This window comes from Oncorhynchus masou, chromosome 5, assembly GCF_036934945.1.
Source record: "Oncorhynchus masou masou isolate Uvic2021 chromosome 5, UVic_Omas_1.1, whole genome shotgun sequence".
NCBI lineage: Eukaryota > Metazoa > Chordata > Actinopteri > Salmoniformes > Salmonidae > Oncorhynchus > Oncorhynchus masou.
Genome location: NC_088216.1, coordinates 28,038,158 through 28,057,417, shown reverse-complemented (window position 1 = coordinate 28,057,417; position 19,260 = coordinate 28,038,158). Strand labels below are relative to the sequence as shown.

The 19,260-nt window shown below is 44.0% G+C and overlaps 1 protein-coding gene across 1 annotated transcript in view; it reads left to right on the top strand.

Moving 5' to 3' along the window:
• Window positions 1-19,260, top strand: part of LOC135539118 (inactive rhomboid protein 2-like) — a 40,816-nt gene that overhangs the window by 2,440 nt on the left and 19,116 nt on the right. The window contains exons 2-5 of the mRNA XM_064964973.1: window positions 11,821-11,982; window positions 15,315-15,463; window positions 16,386-16,590; window positions 19,046-19,240. Of these exons, the coding sequence (XP_064821045.1) occupies window positions 11,833-11,982; window positions 15,315-15,463; window positions 16,386-16,590; window positions 19,046-19,240 (699 nt within the window). The 5' untranslated portion in view covers window positions 11,821-11,832. The remainder of the gene's footprint in view (window positions 1-11,820; window positions 11,983-15,314; window positions 15,464-16,385; window positions 16,591-19,045; window positions 19,241-19,260) is intronic.

Below are 19,260 nucleotides of genomic sequence, written 5' to 3'. Positions count from 1 at the left end.
AACCAAGCCATGAGGTTGAAGGGATTGTCCGTAGAGCTCCGAGACAAGAGTGTGTTGAGGCACAGATCTGGGGAAGGGATTCTCTGGTCTGATGAAACCAAGATTGAACTCTTTGGCCTGAATGACCAGCGTCATGTCTGGAGGAAACCTGACACCGTCCCTACGGTGAAGCATGGTGGTGGCAGCATCATGCTGTATGGGATGTTTTTCATCAGCAGAGACTGGGAGACAAGTCAGGATTGAGGCAAAGAATAGAGTAAAGTACAGAGAGATCTTTGATGAAAACCTGCTCCACAGCGCTCAGGACCTCGGACTGTGGTCAAGGTTCACCTTCCAACAGGACAACAACCCTAAGCACACAGCCAAGACAATGCAGGAGTGGCTTTGGGACAAGTCCTTGAGTGGCCCAGCCAGAGCCCAAACTTGAAGCCCGATCAAACATCTCTGGAGAGACCAGTAGCTGTGCAGCGACGCTCCCCATCCAACCTGACAGAGCTTGAGAGGATCTGCAGAGAAGAACGGGAGAAACTCCCCAAATACAGGTGTGCCAAGATGTTAGCGTCATACCCAAGAAGACTCCAGGCTATATGCTGCCAGAGTTGCTTCCACAAAATACTGAGTAAAGGGTCTGAATACTTATGTAATTGTAATTTTTCAGTTTCTTCTTCTTAATAAATTCTAAAAACCTCTTTTTGCTTTGTCATTATGGGGTATTGTGTGTAGATTAATTAGGGAAAACACTATTTAATCCATTTTAGAATGTTGGAACAAAATGTGGAAAAGGTCAGTGTCTGAATACTTTCCGTGTGTGTACAGTACCAGTCCAAAGTTTGGACACCTACTCATTCAAGGGTTTTTCTTAATTTTTACTATTGTCTACATTGTAGACATGGAACACATGGAATCATGTGGTAACCAAAAAGGTGTTAAATCCAAATATATTTTATATTCTTCAAAGTAGCCACCCTTTGCCTTGATGACAGCTTTGCACACTCTTGGCATTCTCAAATGCTTGTATTTCTAGCTCTGACAGTGCAGTAATATCTAACAAGTAATATAAACAAATGTCACAACATGTACACAAATCAAGGAATGTAATTAAGAATATATGGACGAGCAATGTCAGAGCGGTATAGAGTGGCCAGTGATTTCAGCCTGGAGATGTGTTTTGGGTCATTGTCCTGTTGAAAAGCAAATTTTAGTCCCACTGAGAGCAAACCAGATGGTATGCCATATCGCTGCAGAATGCTCTGGTAGCCATGCTGGTTAAGTGTGCCTTGAATTCTAAATAAATCACTGACCGTGTCACCAGCAAAGCACCATCACACCTCCTCCTCCATGCTTCACGGTGGGAACCACACATGCTGAGATCTGTTCACCTACTCTGCGTCTCACAAAGACATGGCGGTTGGAACCAAAAATCTCACATTTGGATTCGTCAGACCAAAGGACAGATTTTCACCGGTCTAATGTCCATTGCTCGTGTTTCTTGGCCCAAGCAAGTCTCTTCTTATTGGTGTTCTTTAGTAGTGGTTTCTTTGCAGCAATTTGACCATGAAGGCCTAATTCACACAGTCTCCTCTGAACAGTTGATGTTGAGATGTGTCTGTTACTTGACCTCTGCAAAGCATTTATTTGAGCTGCAGTTTCTGAGGCTGGTAAAATGCTGCAGTTTCTGAGGCTGGTAACTCTAATGAACTTATCCTCTGTAGCAGAGGTAACTGTGTCTTCCATTCCTGTGGCGGTCCTTATGAGAGCCAGTTTCATTATAGTGCTTGAAGTTTTTTTGCGACTACACTTGAAGAAACTTTGAAAATTCTTTAAATATTCTGGATTGACTGACCTTCATTTCTTAAATTAATGATGGCCTGTCATTTCTCTTTGCTTATTGGAACTGTTCTTGCCATTATTTACACTTCGTCTTTTACCAAATAGGACTTTCTTCTGTATACCACCCCTACCTTGTCATTTATATAATATTTGATCATGAAGGTGTTTCCACAGCCATTGCTAGCTTAATACATTTTACGGACACAAAAAGATCCTAGACCATGTCGAACGAACAAATTGTTTGTCGACATTTCTAAAATTGTCCTGCCATTTCCTGTTTCCATCAGCCCAGTCGTGACTTTTTTTCCCCATGCGCCAGGTAATTAATCAGCATGAAATGGTTGGATGGAAACTGGATAATGACCATTCAGGCCTACAGTCGTCCGTTTCAGCTCCAGTTCTAAGCTGTTGTGCCACAACATGCTTGTCAGAAAGCAGAGCCTTGAGTCTCTGTTAGTGACACGCCTCTTCCCAATATTATCTGTGGGCTCATTGGGATTTTTTTCCTGCTACGTCATGGTAATGACAATGGGATTGTTTTCCTGCTACGTCATGGTAATGAAAACGTATGCAAATTCAGCTTGCATACTGTCTGACACATCAACCTTTGCTTTGACACGGCATAGGAAAAGGACCTAAACCTCAACCTGAAAGGACGCAAGGCTGCTCTGGTAGTGGCACTTCGACATATTAACTTTGATTCTCATAAACATCTGAGCATCAGAAGTTCAAATCTTCATCCATTTTCTAATCGATGCGTGCTGATCCCGGAAGGGATCTGACTTAAAATGTCTGTGAATATTGGCGGAATGTGTGTCACAGATTCGAGGTATCCCGCTGAGTCTTCTTCAGATCGCTCTCATCCTCCGAGTGAGCCATAGACTCATTCCACAGGCTGGAGGCTGGCTGTCTAGCTGGCTGACTTCCTTCTTGTGCTGTACTGCTCTCTAATGCGGTTACACCCACGACAAGCCAAAATGCATGACATGCCGTGTAATTGGAAAATATCAGCACTGTCCATGTTGGATCTTGTTTGAAAGGTAGCCCTGTTGAGTTTGGTGTCTGTATTCAAAACATCCACGGCCCTTGAAGTCAGCTAGGGGTCTCGGTAGGGGTGTTGGAGCTGTGATACTTGTGGTTAGCTTTTTGCCATGCATGTTTGGACCTGCATGCATGCTCTGGGAAGTGCAGATCCGGTTTGTTATGGAATACACATTTCCCCTCCAGCTACAGTAGAACACTAACCAAGAATACTTTGACGAATCTCTCACAAGAATTCTCTAGTTTCTCTGAGAAGCTTTCAATTGCACAAATTGACAAAGAGTGTCTCATAGCTTTGAGTTCAGATGACCTGCCATACTACTGTATTTTTCAACAAAACTTCTTCAACTATTTGATCACAAGGAAAGAACTAACCCTTTGAGCAATGTCATTACTAGAGGTCGACCGATTTAATGATTTTTCAAAACCGATACCAATTATTGGAGGACTAAAAAAGTTGATAAATCGGGTGATTTAAAATAAATAAATAAATAAAATTTATTTTTAATATATATTATGTTAAGTTAAAATAAGTGTTAATACATAAATAAAATCAATTTAGTCTCAAATAAATAATGATTCAATTTGGTTTAAATAATGCAAAAACAGTGTTGAAGAAAGTAAAAGTGCAATATGTGCCATGTATAAAAGCTAATGTTTAAGTTCCTTGCTCAGAACATATGAAAGCTGGTTCAATATTCCCAGTTCTTTAATATTCCCAGTTAAGAAATTTTAGGTTGTAGTTATTATAGGAATTATGAAGCATCAACTATTTCTCTCAAAACCATTTGTATTTCATATACCTTTGACTATTGGATGTTCTTATAGGCACTTTAGTAATGCCAGCCTAATCTCGGGAGTTGATAGGCTTGAAGTCATAAACAGCATTGTGCCTCAAGCATTGCTAAGAGCTGCTGGCAAACGCAGTAAAGTGCTGTTTGAACGAATGCATACAAGCCTGCTGCTGCCTACCACCGCTCAGTCAGACTGCTCTATCAAATCATAGAAATAATTATAATAAACACACAGTAATACGAGCCGTTGGTCATTAATATGGTCAAATCCGGAAACTATTATTTTAAAAACAAAAAGTTTATTCTTTCAGTGAAATATGGAACTGTTCTGTATTTTATCGTGCGGGGTGCGAGCTAATAGCGTTTCAATCGGTGACAGCACTCGCTCTGAGACCTTGCGGTTCCCCATGCTCCTTGTTCCCCATGCTCTGCAAGGGCTGTGGTATTTGTGGAGCAATGAATAACGATGCTTCGAAGGTGGCTGTTTTTGACGTGTTCCTGGTTCAAGCCCAGATGGGTGGAAGGAGAGGGGCGGAAGCTATACTGTTACACTGGCAATACTAAAGTGCCTGTAAGAACGTCCAATAGTCAAAGGTATATGAAATACAAATGGTATAAAGAGAAATAGTCCTATAATTTCAAAAATAACTACAACCTAAAACTTCTTACCTGGGAATATTGAAGACTCGTGTTAAAGGAACCACCAGCTTTCATACGTTCTCATGTTCTGAGCAAGGAACTTAAACGTTAGCTTTATTACATGGCATGTATTGCACTTTTACGTTCTTCTCCAACACTTTGTTTTTGCATTATTTAAACCAAATTGAACATGTTTCATTATTTATTTGAGACTAAATTGATTTGATTTATGTATTATATTAAGTTTAAAAAAGTGTTAATTCAGTATTGTTGTAATTGTCATTATTACAAAAAAAATAGGTACATAAAAAAATATACCGATTAATCGGTATCAGCCTTTGTTGGTCCTCCAATAATCGGTATCGGCGTTGAAAAATTATAATCGGTCGACCTCTATTGCACAACCTTCAATGTTATGTCATAATTGTGTAAAATTCTGGCAAATTAGTTACGGTCTTTCTTAGGAAGAAATGGTCTTCACACAGTTCGCAACGAGCCAGGTGGCCCAAACTGCTGCATATACCCTGACTCTGCTTGCACTGAATGCAAGAGAAGTGACACAATTTCCCTAGTTAATATTGCCTGCTAACATGCATTTATTTTAACTAAATATGCAGGTTTTTGATTTTAAGAATTGCATTGATGTTTGTGGTTCGGTACTTTTGTTCAACGATTGTGCTTTTTTTTGCAAATGTTCTTTTGATAAACCATCACCCGTTTGTCGAAGTTGAAGTACGCTGTGATTCGATGGTAAATCAACAGGCACCACTTTGATTATATGCAATGCAGAACAAGCTAGTTAACCTAGTAATATCATCAACCATGTGTAGTTAACTAGTGATTATGTGAAGATAGTTTTTTATAAGATAAGTTTAATGCTAGCTAGCAATTTACCTAGGCTCCTTGCAGCCACAAGGTCCTTTTGATGCTCCACTCGCGTAACAGGTGGTCAGCCTGCCACGCAGTCTCCTCGATGATTGCAATGTAGTCGGCCATAATAGGCATCCAAAATGGACGATCATCGATTTGTAATGAAAACTTGAAATCGCCCCTAATTAATCAGCCATTCCGATTAATCGGTCGACCTCTAGTCATTATCACACACATTGTGGTTAGGGAGACAAGAGTAAGGGATGATTTCATTTGCTACACTGATGTATTGATGCATTCTGAAGTTACTTTCCTACACAATTCGATTGATTCATCCCCTGGTGTGAAGAGATGACTTTCTTTGCTCGTTCTTCCATGCACATGCACGTTACATCTTGAATGCTATTGACATATTGCACAATTCACACCAGTCCTTTGAAATCAATTGAAGTCTGACATTTGTCAAGATCTCGAGTCTCTCACAAGTCTCTCAAAGTTCTTGGTGGGTATTTATCTACTAAACTCACCAAAAAAAGAAACGTTGTTTTATCAGGACTCTTGTCTTTCAAAGATAATTCGTAAACATACAAATAACTTCACAGATCTTCATTGTAAAGGGTTTAAACACTGTTTCCCATGCTTGTTCAATGAACCATAAACAATTAATAAACATGCACCTGTGGAATGGTCGTTAAGACACTAACAGCTTACAGACAATAGGCAATTAAGGTCACAGTTCTGAAAACTTAGGACACTAAAGAGGCCTTTCTACTGACTCTGAAAAACACCAAAAGAAAGATGCCCAGGGTCCCTGCTCATCTGCGTGAACATGCATTAGGCATGCTGCAAGGAGGCATGAGGACTGCACATGTGGCCAGAGCAATAAATTGCAATGTCTGTACTGTGAGATGTCTAAGACAGCGCTACATGGAGACAGGATGGACAGCTGATCATCCTCGCTTTGGCAGACCACGTCTTATAACACCTGCACAGGATTGGTACATCCGAACATCACACCTGCGGGACAGGTACAGGATGACAACAACAACTGCCAAGTTACACCGGGAACACACAATCCCTCCATCAATGCTCAGACTGTCTGCAATAGGCTGAGAGAGGCTGGACTGAGGGCTTGTAGGCCTGTTGTAAGGAAGGTCCTCACCAGACATCACTGGCAACAACGTCGCCTATGGGCACATCAGAGCAAAGGACCGATTTCCACCGGTCTAATGTTCATTGCACATGTTTTTTGGCCCAAGCAAGTCTCTTCTTATTATTGGTGTCCTTTAGTAGTTGTTTCTTTGCAGCAATTTGAACATGAAGGCCTGATTCACGCAGTCTCCTCTGAACAGTTGATGTTGAGATGTCTGTTACTTGAGCTCTGTGAATCATTTATTTGGGCTGCAATCTGAGGCTGGTAATTCTTGGTCTTCCTTTCCTGTGGCGGTCCTCATGAGAGCCTGTTTCATCATAGTGCTTGATGGTTTTCTGCGACTGCACTTGAAGAAACTTGCAAAGTTTTTGAAATTTTCAGCAGTGACTGACCTTCATGGCTTAAAGTAATGATGGACTGTTGTTTCTCTTTGCTTATTTGACCTGTTCTTGCCATAATTTGGGCTTGGTCTTTTACCAAATAGAGCTATCTTCTGTATACCACCCCTATCTTGTCACAACACAACTGATTGGCTCAAAAGAAATTCCACAAATGAACTTTTAACAAGGCACACCTGTTAACTGAAATGCATTCCAGGTGACTACGTCATGAAGCTGGTTGAGAGAATGCAAAGCGTGCGCAAAGTTGTCATCAAGGCAAAGGGTGGCTACTTTGAAGAATCTAAAATATGTGTTGACACTTTTTTGGATACGACATGATTCCATGTGTGTTATTTCATAGTTTTGATGTCTTCGCTATTTTTCAACAATGTAGAAAATAGCACAGATAAAGAAAAACCCTGGAATGAGAAGGTGTGTCAACTTTTGACTAGTACTGTAAATCAACTCACCCGGGCTATACTGTACTTAGGCGTCAATGTTGAACATGTCAGCCCATGACAGAACGTGAAACATGACACCGACTGCCCTTGCCTTTGTCTATGTTTGGGAACTGGGCTCTAGGCCATTACCACTTCTAACTGTAACTAGCTATCACCGGGGGCAACCAAACCTAGGCATTTCTGAACCAGCACATTCCTCTCTGCCTGTGTCCAGGGCTATGGTGTGAGGTAGCAGTTGTGCTTGGCGTCACTCTAACATGCAACAGCAGCACTCTGTGGGCTGTTGGGGCTTAGTGACAGTAACGCACTTTCGCAGGAGGACACACACTCGCACACACTTGTACAGGAACACACAGTGGCACCAAACACCAAGTATGGAAATTAAGCATTGACGCTACTGACTTAAGGCCAGGGTCATGTTCAGTAGGCACCAAACAAAAGAAACCAGACTGAAACAGGGAGGAACTACCTGGTGCTTGTCCTATAAGAAACTGTCATTTTAGTTTTCAGTTGCTAAATGTATTCTGGTGTGTGTCCTAATGAAAAGGACCCTGCTCGCAGTCATGACATCTTCAAGAGCCCCACTCTCAACACTGGCCCCAATAGTTTAGATATCTTGAGTGGCTTGAAGTACACAGAGAGCGGGTGGAGAGAGAGAGCGAGACGGAGTGTGGGAGCTAGTGATATTAGTCATGTGATAGGAGCACTGGTTGTCACCCTGGGTATGTCACTACACGTTTGACTCACTACTGAGATGTGTGACTGGATTGTGACTTGGAATTAGTGTGTACAAAACAATAAGAACACCTGCTCTTTCCATGACCGACTGACCAGGTGAAAGCTATGATCCATTATTGATGTCATTTGTTAAATACACTTCAATCAGTGTAGATGAAGGGGAGGAGACAGGTCAAAAAATGTTTTTAAAGCCTTGAGACATGGACTGTGTATGTGTCATTCAGAGGGTGAATGGGAAATACAAAGATTTTTAGTGTGGTATGGTAGTAGGTGCCAGGCGCACCGGTTTGTGCCAAGAACAGCACCGCTGCTGGGTTTTTCACGATCAACCGTTTCCGTGTGTATCAAGAATGGTCCACCACCCAACTGTGGGAAGTATTGGAGTCAACGTGGGTCAGCGTCCTAGTGGAGTCCATTCCCCAACGAATTGAGGCTGTTCTGAGGACAAAAGAGGTGGGGGGTGCAACTCAATATTAGGAAGGTATTCTTAATGTTTTGTACACTCAATGTCTATCATCATGAGCTGTGTTGTCACAGTTTCTCTTCCAAGACTGTGACACCGAGTTCCCACTCACTTAGGATATTTGAGTGTCAGAGAGAGAGTGAGAGACTGGGAACTAACAATCTACAGTACTGTGCTCCGTGTGCTGGGAGTTAGTGTGGAAGCCTTGGGCTGTGTTGTCATGTCTGCTGTTCCCAGACTACCGTGTGAGTGAGACTGCCTCTGGACTCAGTTAATCATTATCAGAAATGTTCAGTATTGATCATGGAAACATCCTTATTCCACCAGCTAGTAGTTACTATGTTTTTCATTCTACCTCTTTAATGATTGGGTATACGTTCAGTCAACATCTGAATGTACAACAACACAAAAGTCCCCCCCCCCGTGAGGAAATCAAAGTCCTGGAGCTGTGTTTTCCCTGGGGGACTGAAGATGATGATGTGCAATGTTCCAGTAGTGCCTGTAAATCACCTCTATGTTGCTCGGTAATCTGACATGTATTTGGGCTGTGGAGGGGGAAAAAACTGACGCCACAATTTTATAGAAAACCCAAACCACATCGCAGGTCATTGACCTATTGTTATCCTATCCAAGATATGTTGGCAAGACAACTAGGCTATTGTTATCTTATTGGCTTAGAATAGGTGTTGACTGTTGTTCATGCTATCAGTCACATAGGTATGGGCCTAATAGATGGAGCAAAACCCTCATTGTCATCAACGGGGTAATCTCAGTGAGCAATTTCAAAGCCCTTTGAGTTTTGGCTATCCTGGTTCCCCACCCTATATTATCTGTTATGGATGGTATTGATATTGATTGACTTATGATTGTTAAGATATGGATGAAGATATAGGATTAATATCACAAGGATATACATAAAGATAGGCAATCAAGTATGCAGATTACAGACCAGCAGAATGTTATTTCCGTAGGCCCATGCATTTAGAATGAGACTCCCAATGAGACAATGTCAACACTGAGACTGATCTCTCTTTCTCCACTCTTATCAAAACAACAACACCCTGACTCACTCCTTGACAGTCTCCCGATGGAAACGATAAAAGCGTTCTCCACATTGACAGACTGTGCGGTTTGTAAGTGTCTGCCACTAAAGCACGGCACCACACTGTCAAAACCCCTCCATTAGTGAAAGCCTTGGATATTTCATTATGTGCGAGGGTGTGGGCCTGACCCGGTCCCATAGGAACATATAAGAGTTCTCCCATCCCCCAACCACTCTCCGTACTATTCCGCTCCCACAGCCAAAGCCTTGATTGCCATTGACTTGAATGGTGTCCGATTTCCCTGCTGCCGTCGTTCCTGACGCTGACACCAAGGCCCTTTTTGTCTATCCATGTATAGCAACTCCAAAGCTTCAAGACCTTGACTAGATGGCCAGGGAGAATACCACTATAGGAATATTGCAATCTTGCCTGCACTTGCCTATGGAAATATACAATGACATAGTTCAAAAAACCTGAAGAGTGAGGACTCATTGAGCTCCGAGTGGGTCCAGAGGCCCCTGATTTCTAATGGAGACTTGAAGCTGGGGACAGGAAGGCATGATTATGGTTGTGGCCTTGAGCAGATAAGGAAGGTTTGCCTATGCACTGATACTGAATGTCTTTTTAGTTGAGTTTTAGTTTATTTGATCATTTAAAGGTACACCTACAAAATGATGCACTTGATTTAAGAATCATCGAGGGTAAACACAAAAGTTTACTTATTTTGGTCCTCAAGTAGCATCTCATTTAGAGATGAGGGACTCGGGGTGGCTTTCAGAGATAGTTGTTGCATGGTGTTACTGTATGTAAACACTTCACGATGGTCTTCCTGTGCACATGGCTTGGCAGTATATGTATACCAAATAAATACGTAGGGGAGTATATGTAGATAGAATTTTAATGCTAGCGATATCTCTCATTCTCTGTAAAAAAAAAGTGTCCTAGCGGGTGCTTTCTATGAATGACATGTTGCAGCCTACACCCCCACTAACACTGCCAGGTAACAAGCTATTGTCTCAGTCACCTCAGTCTCAACCTGACGCCATGCGTTCATTCCAGCTCCAACCACGATGCTTCTATCCAATGCCTGGCTGGCGTCCTACAGACGAGGTCACAGCCCCTACAGAAAACCTATTGTTAACTCATTCAGTGTAGCAGCCCACAAGAACCCTTTAAGTAACTGCATGTCAAGTAAGAATGATGGTACTAGTAGACCGACAAGTGTTTTGTGTGACGTCACTAAATTGCATAGAAGGGTTGCTAACGCACAGGGTTGCTAATGTAACTGATTTATGGGGTCTCGTCCAGGATCGCATCAAACTAACATGGAAAAAACACCTGCTGTTTTTCTAACGCATATCTGCTTGGGCAGGCAGTCAATGATTTCCTTCAATAGATATTGTTATGTATGTGGCGGAAATGGCAGGTTTCGCTCTCGGGACCTACTGGGCCCCAGTAATATGGATATTGTTTACGTTGTGCCGGTCAGCGACTGTTACCCAAGAGTGGGGCTTGGCCAGGCTCCTATTCCCTCACATTGCTGGGTCTTGTTCTTTAGGGCACGGAAAAGGAAAACGCTTTGCAACAGAAAACAAGAAGGAGCGTTTATTGGCCTAAACCTGGTAGTCCCTCCCTGTTTGGTGTGTAATGAACCTACCCTGGGGAATGAGACTAGGGTTATGCCTCTGTTGTGACGGAGTTATCTATTAGGATTTCTTTCCAGCTTGACCCACTGACCCAGTCTACATATAGCATGTGTATTTAAGACACAGTAGCATGCCCAATGCGCACATACAGTATATATCTGTAGAGTTCTGAGGAAAGTTGGATGGAGATGTCCAGGTATTGTGTTTTATGGTGTTGGGACCGCTGGAGTCAGTGAGCTACATTCGTGTGTGCTGTGGCGGGCTACTTTTAGTTTTTTTATGGATTAGTTGATAGGCTTTTACATGGAAAATGACGCTTCAACAAAAAGGGTGGTATTCAAATCCAGTGGTTTCCCTTCCCTTACACATGTGAACGGTTATTTCAGCAGGGCAATGTGTCCTTCCTTGTTGCAGATAGGAGTTCCTCTAGTAATTTGTCATTTGGATAATATGTTTGTGTCAAAGTAGCTACTTCAGTTGTTCCTGAAGGGTTCAAAGTGTCTGTCGGTGTTGTTTGTCTTTTCAGTAGGACGTGTCTGAGTAGGTCAGTCTTGCCTTTGTAAATGGAACCACATTTGCGCAAGTTGAGAATGAAAGTGGAAGTTGAAGGCTACTGAGAAATGGAGGTGACATGAGTGAGGAAAGAAAGGGTCACAGCTGGTTTCACATCTCTTTTAGAGGGAAGAAAGAAATCAGAAATGCAAGTTTGAAGATTCCATCTCAAACATGCCATTAATCAATTTGACTTTTGTTTGCCCTCAGAACTCTGATAGGATGGCGTCACAGGAAGGGGGGGAGCCGCCTCCTAATGGCAGCCAATCAGACAGCCGGTTGAAGAGCAAGAAGCCGCCCAGTCTGGTCATAGCCATCCCTGCGCCAGAGGAAGAAGAGAGGGTTGAAGAGGGAGATGAAACGGTCAAGCAGGTACCCCTTTTGACCTGATCTTTCCATTTTGACCCTTCTTTATGGAAACATGGTCTGTACTTGGAAAATGGCAGTTGATGCCCTGATGAAGGCCATTTCAATAGGAAAGGGAAGAATTGGCAAGCAAACTTTTACAGTTGGTAGTATAGTCAGGAGTTTCAGCCCCCCAACTGAAAACCTTCTTACTATAGAGGATACTACTATACTATACTATCTTCCTTGCCTTCATATACAGTATGTCATTTCATTGGGGGAAGTCTGGCATTTGGGACAGCTGCTGGTGTCTATGGGCACTGGGCCCCCCCCCCCCCCCACTCATGCTAGTGTTGCACGGTCACTCATGTCTAGCTACTCTATAGCAACGCCGAGATATGCCCTGTTAACATTCCTGTCTTTACATTTTGGGCTTCATAAATAGGGTCAGGGTTTTTTCTGAACTGAACAAAATTGCCCCCAAAATCCAGATTTTTGTCCACCCTATAAGACCCGTAAACGGCCATTTGAAGCGAATCTGGTCTAATGTAGTCACATTAGCTAGTTTATGGGTACATGTATCCATTTTCCTGGTTAACTCACATCTCTTCACTCTCTCTGCCTGGCTGGATTGGTGCACCCCAGGGGACTCCTTCAGATGAAGTGGTTATTTTGCCCAAAACAATCTGCTCCATCACGCATGAAGAACTCCCTGCACCATTACTTGTCAAAAGTCATCAGTGTTAGGAGTCTTCCAGCAGAGAGGGTGTGTAGGAACGGGATGAGGGAGGGTGTGTGTGGGGGACGGTGGGTGGGTGAGTGTGTGAGGCAGAGTGCCTGTGTGAGAACGTATGTGTGTGCACTGTCAATACGCAGGGGGTTTCCCCAACAAAGAGCCTCTGGTGGCAGGCTGGCTAGCTAAGCACACCCCCTGCTGGCTGACACACAGGCAGCTCACATGTCTCTCACAATACTCCTTTGACTCCACAAGTCGTTAGCCAAGTCACTTTTCAAGACATGAATGGGCTTTGAAAGAACATGCAATACAAAATGAAATAACATTACAATGGAAAAAATCATTAAGCTTTAGGATGTTCTGGTGTTTCCCTTGTATCACTTGTTTTTTGTAAAAAATGATTTATGCATTTTGCTGCAGTCTCAGAAAAAGAACTCCTTACTTTGCCATTCTTACACTTCTGTGAGCTAAACCGGATAGTTGTAGTCACTACAGTCAATGGAAAGCTGTTGACTGAATCATAACACAACAATCATGCACTTAACATGCATTTCCGTCCAAATGTTCCATTGTTGTCAATCTTCAAATGATTCACACACCACAAGTGAAGATTTAGCCCAGTAGTATACCAGTGATAGTGTGAATTCCATCTATATTCAGCCAATCCATTTCAAGTACCCTTTACTTTCATGGCTTGCGGTATACTGACTCTCTGAGCTAGGATAATACTCAGTAGGCCTACCTGTATACTGGCTCTCTGAGCTAGGATAATACTCAGTAAGCCTACCTGTATACTGACTCTCTGAGCTATGATAATACTCAGTAAGCCTACCTGTATACTGACTCTCTGAGCTAGGATAATACTCAGTAGGCCTACCTGTATACTGACTCTCTGAGCTAGGATAATACTCAGTAGGCCTACCTTTTATACTGACTCTCTGAGCTAGGATAATACTCAGTAAGTCTACTTGTATACTGACTCTCTGAGCTAGGATAATACTCAGTAGGCCTACCTGTATACTGACTCTCTGAGCTAGGATAATACTCAGTAGGCCTACCTGTATACTGACTCTCTGAGCTAGGATAATACTCAGTAGGCCTACCTGTATACTGGCTCTCTGAGCTAGGATAATACTCAGTAGGCCTACCAGTATACTGACTCTCTGAGCTAGGATAATACTCAGTAGGCCTACCTGTATACTGGCTCTCTGAGCTAGGATAATATTCAGTAGGCCTACCTATATACTGACTCTCTGAGCTAGGATAATACTCAGTAGGCCTACCTGTATACTGGCTCTCTGAGCTAGGATAATACTCAGTAGGCCTACCTGTATACTGACTCTCTGAGCTAGGATAATACTCAGTAGCCTACCTGTATACTGGCTCTCTGAGCTAGGATAATACTCAGTAGCCTACCTGTATACTGGCTCTCTGAGCTAGGATAATACTCAGTAGGCCTACCTGTATACTGACTCTCTGAGCTAGGATAATACTCAGTAAGCCTACCTGTATACTGACTCTCTGAGCTAGGATAATACTCAGTAAGCCTACCTGTATACTGACTGTCTGAGCTAGGCTAATACTCAGTAGCCTACCTGTATACTGACTCTCTGAGCTAGGATAATACTCAGTAGGCCTACCTGTATACTGACTCTCTGAGCTAGGATAATACTCAGTAGCCTACCTGTATACTGGCTCTCTGAGCTAGGATAATACTCAGTAGGCCTACCTGTATACTGACTCTCTGAGCTAGGATAATACTCAGTAAGCCTACCTGTATACTGACTCTCTGAGCTAGGATAATACTCAGTAGCCTACCTGTATACTGGCTCTCTGAGCTAGGATAATACTCAGTAAGCCTACCTGTATACTGACTCTCTGAGCTAGGATAATACTCAGTAGGCCTACCTGTATACTGACTCTCTGAGCTAGGATAATACTCAGTAGGCCTACCTGTATACTGGCTCTCTGAGCTAGGATAATACTCAGTAAGCCTACCTGTATACTGACTCTCTGAGCTAGGATAATACTCAGTAGCCTACCTGTATACTGGCTCTCTGAGCTAGGATAATACTCAGTAGCCTACCTGTATACTGACTCTCTGAGCTAGGATAATACTCAGTAAGCCTACCTGTATACTGACTCTCTGAGCTAGGATAATACTCAGTAAGCCTACCTGTATACTGACTCTCTGAGCTAGGATAATACTCAGTAGCCTACCTGTATACTGGCTCTCTGAGCTAGGATAATACTCAGTAGGCCTACCTGTAGACTGACTCTCTGAGCTAGGATAATACTCAGTAAGCCTACCTGTATACTGGCTCTCTGAGCTAGGATAATACTCAGTAAGCCTACCTGTATACTGACTCTCTGAGCTAGGATAATACTCAGTAAGCCTACCTGTATACTGGCTCTCTGAGCTAGGATAATACTCAGTAAGCCTACCTGTATACTGACTCTCTGAGCTAGGATAATACTCAGTAGGCCTACCTGTATACTGACTCTCTGAGCTAGGATAATACTCAGTAAGCCTACCTGTATACTGGCTCTCTGAGCTAGGATAATACTCAGTAGGCCTACCTGTATACTGACTCTCTGCTCTTTCCCCTGTCCCTCTGTCCAGCCCCTGCGTTCGTCCCTGAAGAAGGGTGAGAGCCAGCAGCAGGCCAGTCCTCTGTCTGACAGTGGTGCTGATGGTGGTGGTGGTCACTCTGTTGGGGACAGGAGGGCAGCCTTCCACAGACAGACCTCCCTGTCTCAGAGCATACGCAAGTAAGTGGGGTTGGGGAGTGAGAGAGAAGTGGGAAGAAATCAAGGGAGGAAGAAACTAATAGAGGGCAGAAGAAAAAGCTGAAAGGGGTTATAGGAGGATTTCAGGGGCAGTGAGGGTGAGAAAGGGGTTATAGGAGGATTTCAGGGGCAGTGAGGGTGAGAAAGGGGTTATAGGAGGATTTCAGGGGCAGTGAGGGTGAGAAAGGGGTTATAGGAGGATTTCAGGGGCAGTGAGGGTGAGAAAGGGGTTATAGGAGGATTTCAGGGGCAGTGAGGGTGAGAAAGGGGTAATAGGAGGATTTCAGGGGCAGTGAGGGTGAGAAAGGGGTTATAGGAGGATTTCAGGGGCAGTGAGGGTGAGAAAAGGGTTATAGGAAGATTTCAGAGGCAGTGAGGGTGAGAAAGGGGTTATAGGAGGATTTCAGGGGCAGTGAGGGTGAGAAAGGAGGAAGATGATAAGTGCAAAAAGATAGGGAAGGTAGTGTATGAGAAGATTTGATGGGGTTGGGGGGTGGAAAGAGGCTGAAGATTAACAGATGGCGGCAGAGAGAGAAATGGAAGGGAGAGAGAAAGAGAAAAGACAGTGGGAGAGAATCTCAATTGTGTACTCCTTGCATCCTCTTCTCCTTCTCAAACCCCATTGGAGAAGAAGTTCAGAGGGGAGGGAACGCTGGCTTTCTCATCCAATGGGATTTGCGATTTTTTTGTTGTTGTTTTGTTTGGGGGGGCATGTCGTGGGGGATTTCCTTTTATGACTGTTTGGAATGTTGGATGTAATCAAGTTGTATTCTCTCCTCCCCTCCCTCTCTCTTTTACACCTCACTGTCTCTCTCCCTCTTTCTGCTGTATTCCTCCCACCAACGTTCCTTTCCCTCCCTCCTTTCTTTCCTCTTTCCCCCTTCTCTCCCTCCCCCTCCTCCAGGAGTACAGCCCAAGTTACAGCCCAAGCAGCTGGTTGGTTCGGGGTGGGTGAGGACTGTGAGACCAAGCAGCAGCTATGGCAGAGGAAGAGCCTGCGCCACTGCAGCCAGCGCTACGGCAAGCTCAAGGCCCAGTACAGAGAGCCGGAGCTCCCCATCAGCATGGACCAGGGCCTGGACTCACCCGCCGCAAACAAGATTCCCAAGGTAGGCTCTTAGCCCCTAGGTCTGACAGAACTGGGTAGGTACAGTGCATTCGTGAAGTATTCAGACCCCTCGACTTTTTCCACATTTTGGGTTGTTACAGCCTTATTCTAAAATGGATTCAATCAAGGTTTTTAGACATTTTTGCAAATGTATTAAAAACATAAAAAAATGGAAATATCACATTTACATAAGTATTCAGACCCTTTACTCAGTACTTTGTTGAAGCACCTTTGGCAGCGATTACAGCCTGGAATCTTCTTGGGTATGACACTACAAGCTTGGCACACCTGTATTTGGGAAGTTTTTCATTCTTCTCTGCAGATCCTCTCAAGCTCTGTCAGGTTGGATGGGGAGCTTCACTGCACAGCTACTGGTCTCTCCAGAGATGTCCGATCGCGTTCAAGTCCGGGCTCTGGCCCGGCCACTCGAGGACATTCTGAGACTTGTCCCGAAGCCACTCCTGCGTTGTCTTGGCTGTGTGCTTAGGGTTGTTGTCCTGTTGGAAGGTGAACCTTTGTCCCAGTCTGAGATCCTGAACGCTCTGAAGCAGGTTTTCATTCAGGATCACTCTGTACTTTGTGCCGTTCAACTTTCCCTCGATCCTGACTAGTCTCCCAGTCCCTGCCGCTGAAAAACATCCCCACAGCATGATGCTGCCACCACCATGCTTCACTATAGGGATGGTGCCAGGTTTCGTCCAGAGTTGACGCTTGGCATTCAGGCCAAAGAGTTCAATCTTGGTTTCATCAGACCAGAGAATCTTGTTTCTCATGGTCTGAGCTGTCATGTGCCTTTTACTGAGGAGTGGCCACTCAATCATAAAGGCCTGATTTGTAGAGAGCTGCACAGATAGTTGTCCTTCTGGAAGTTCTCCCATCTCCACAGAGGAACTCTAGAGCTCTGTCAGAGTGACCATCAGGTTCTTTGTCACCTCCCTGACCAACGCCCTTCTCCCCCAATTGCTCAGTTTGGCTGTGCGGCCAGCTCTAGGAAGAGTCTTGGGGGTTCCAAACTTCTTCCATTTAAGAATGATGAAGGCCACTGCGTTATTTGCGACCTTCAATATTGCAGAAATGTTGTGGTACCCTTCCCCAGATCTGTGCCTCAACACAATCCTGTCTCTGAGCTCTACGGACAATTCCTTTACAGACAATTCCAACCTCATGGCTTGGTTTTTGCTCCCTCCCTTTCCAAATCATGCCCGATCTATTAAATTAAACACAGGTGGACTCCAATCAAGTTGAAGAAACATCTCAAGGATGATCAATGGAACCCGGATGCACCTGAGTTCAATATCGACATCTCATAGCAAATGGTCTGAATACTTGTGTGAATAAGTTGTTTCTGTTTTTTATTTGTAATACATTTGCAAACATTTCTAAAAACCTGTTTTGACTTTGTCATTGTGCTGTATTGTGTGCAGATTGATTGGGGGGAAACTTTTATTTAATCCATTTTAGAAGAAGGCTGTAATGAAAACGTCAACAGGGCTGAATACTTTCTGAATGCACCATATTAGCAATAAAGTGGCAAGGAAAGATACTACTATCCACATCTTTTCTGATCTACATGAAGTGCCCAGGGACTGAGGGGTAGGGATTGTTTGGAAACGGGGACACTGTATTTGTTTGCACAATCAAATCAACTTTACCTAACAAGACTCTATCATCAACAACCTACATCCCTTGTCTCGGTGTCAGACATCAGATTAGACTTCGGCTTTTGGACCTCTACTCAGAATGGAGACATCACATAAATAATGCAGAGCGGGGCACCGTGGTGACAGGAGGTTGACTACGTCTGAGCCCCAGCTAGACGTATTGTTTCTGTTAGTCCCCACACACTCTGCTCTCCTCTGACTCCAACACACCCGCTCCTGGGTGCTAGTTTGTCTCCACGACTCTCTCTCTCTTTCTCTCTCCTTCTGTCTGTCACTCTCTGCCCCCTTATTTCTGTGTCTCTGTCTGTCTTCCTCTCTCTCTCTCCCAATCTGTTGTTGTTCCTCTTTCTCCTTTGCTCTCTGTCAGCTCCTATGAAGACTCGGGTAAGACTGCATAACAAGCTTCTACATTCTCTCTGACACACTCACACTGACTGATACCTCGGCACACAGACGTGCACACACACACAGACACACACACACACACACACACACACACACACACACACACACACACACACACACACACACACAGAACACTCCTAGTAGATGGATTATAGGTGTGTGTGAATAACACTGTGACCACAGTAACACTTTCATGTAGATCCGTCAGTGTAATTCTTTGTCAACTGCTGTAGAGTACAACGTTTCCCTGATTTAGAGTCCCCCAGCTCTTGAGGATTTCAGCTTTACAATGTAGCTTGTTTTGTGATGAAGCTAATGATGTGACAGTTAATTATTTAGATTGTTTCTGTTTAATCAGCGTGAACTTGCCCTGTCTGTCCGCCCCCCCAGATTGTGGACCCCCTAGCACGGGGGCGAGCTTTCCGCTACCCGGATGAGACGGACCGACCTCCCCGTACCCCCCACACGGGACCTGTCACCCCGCGATTCTCCTCCCAGCGTTCCAGGGGCTACGCCCACCTGCCCCGGCGCAAGAGGGAGTCTGTCGCCCGCATGAGTATACGAGCAGCGTCCAACCTACTCAGGGTGAGCGGGCGCTGGGGAAC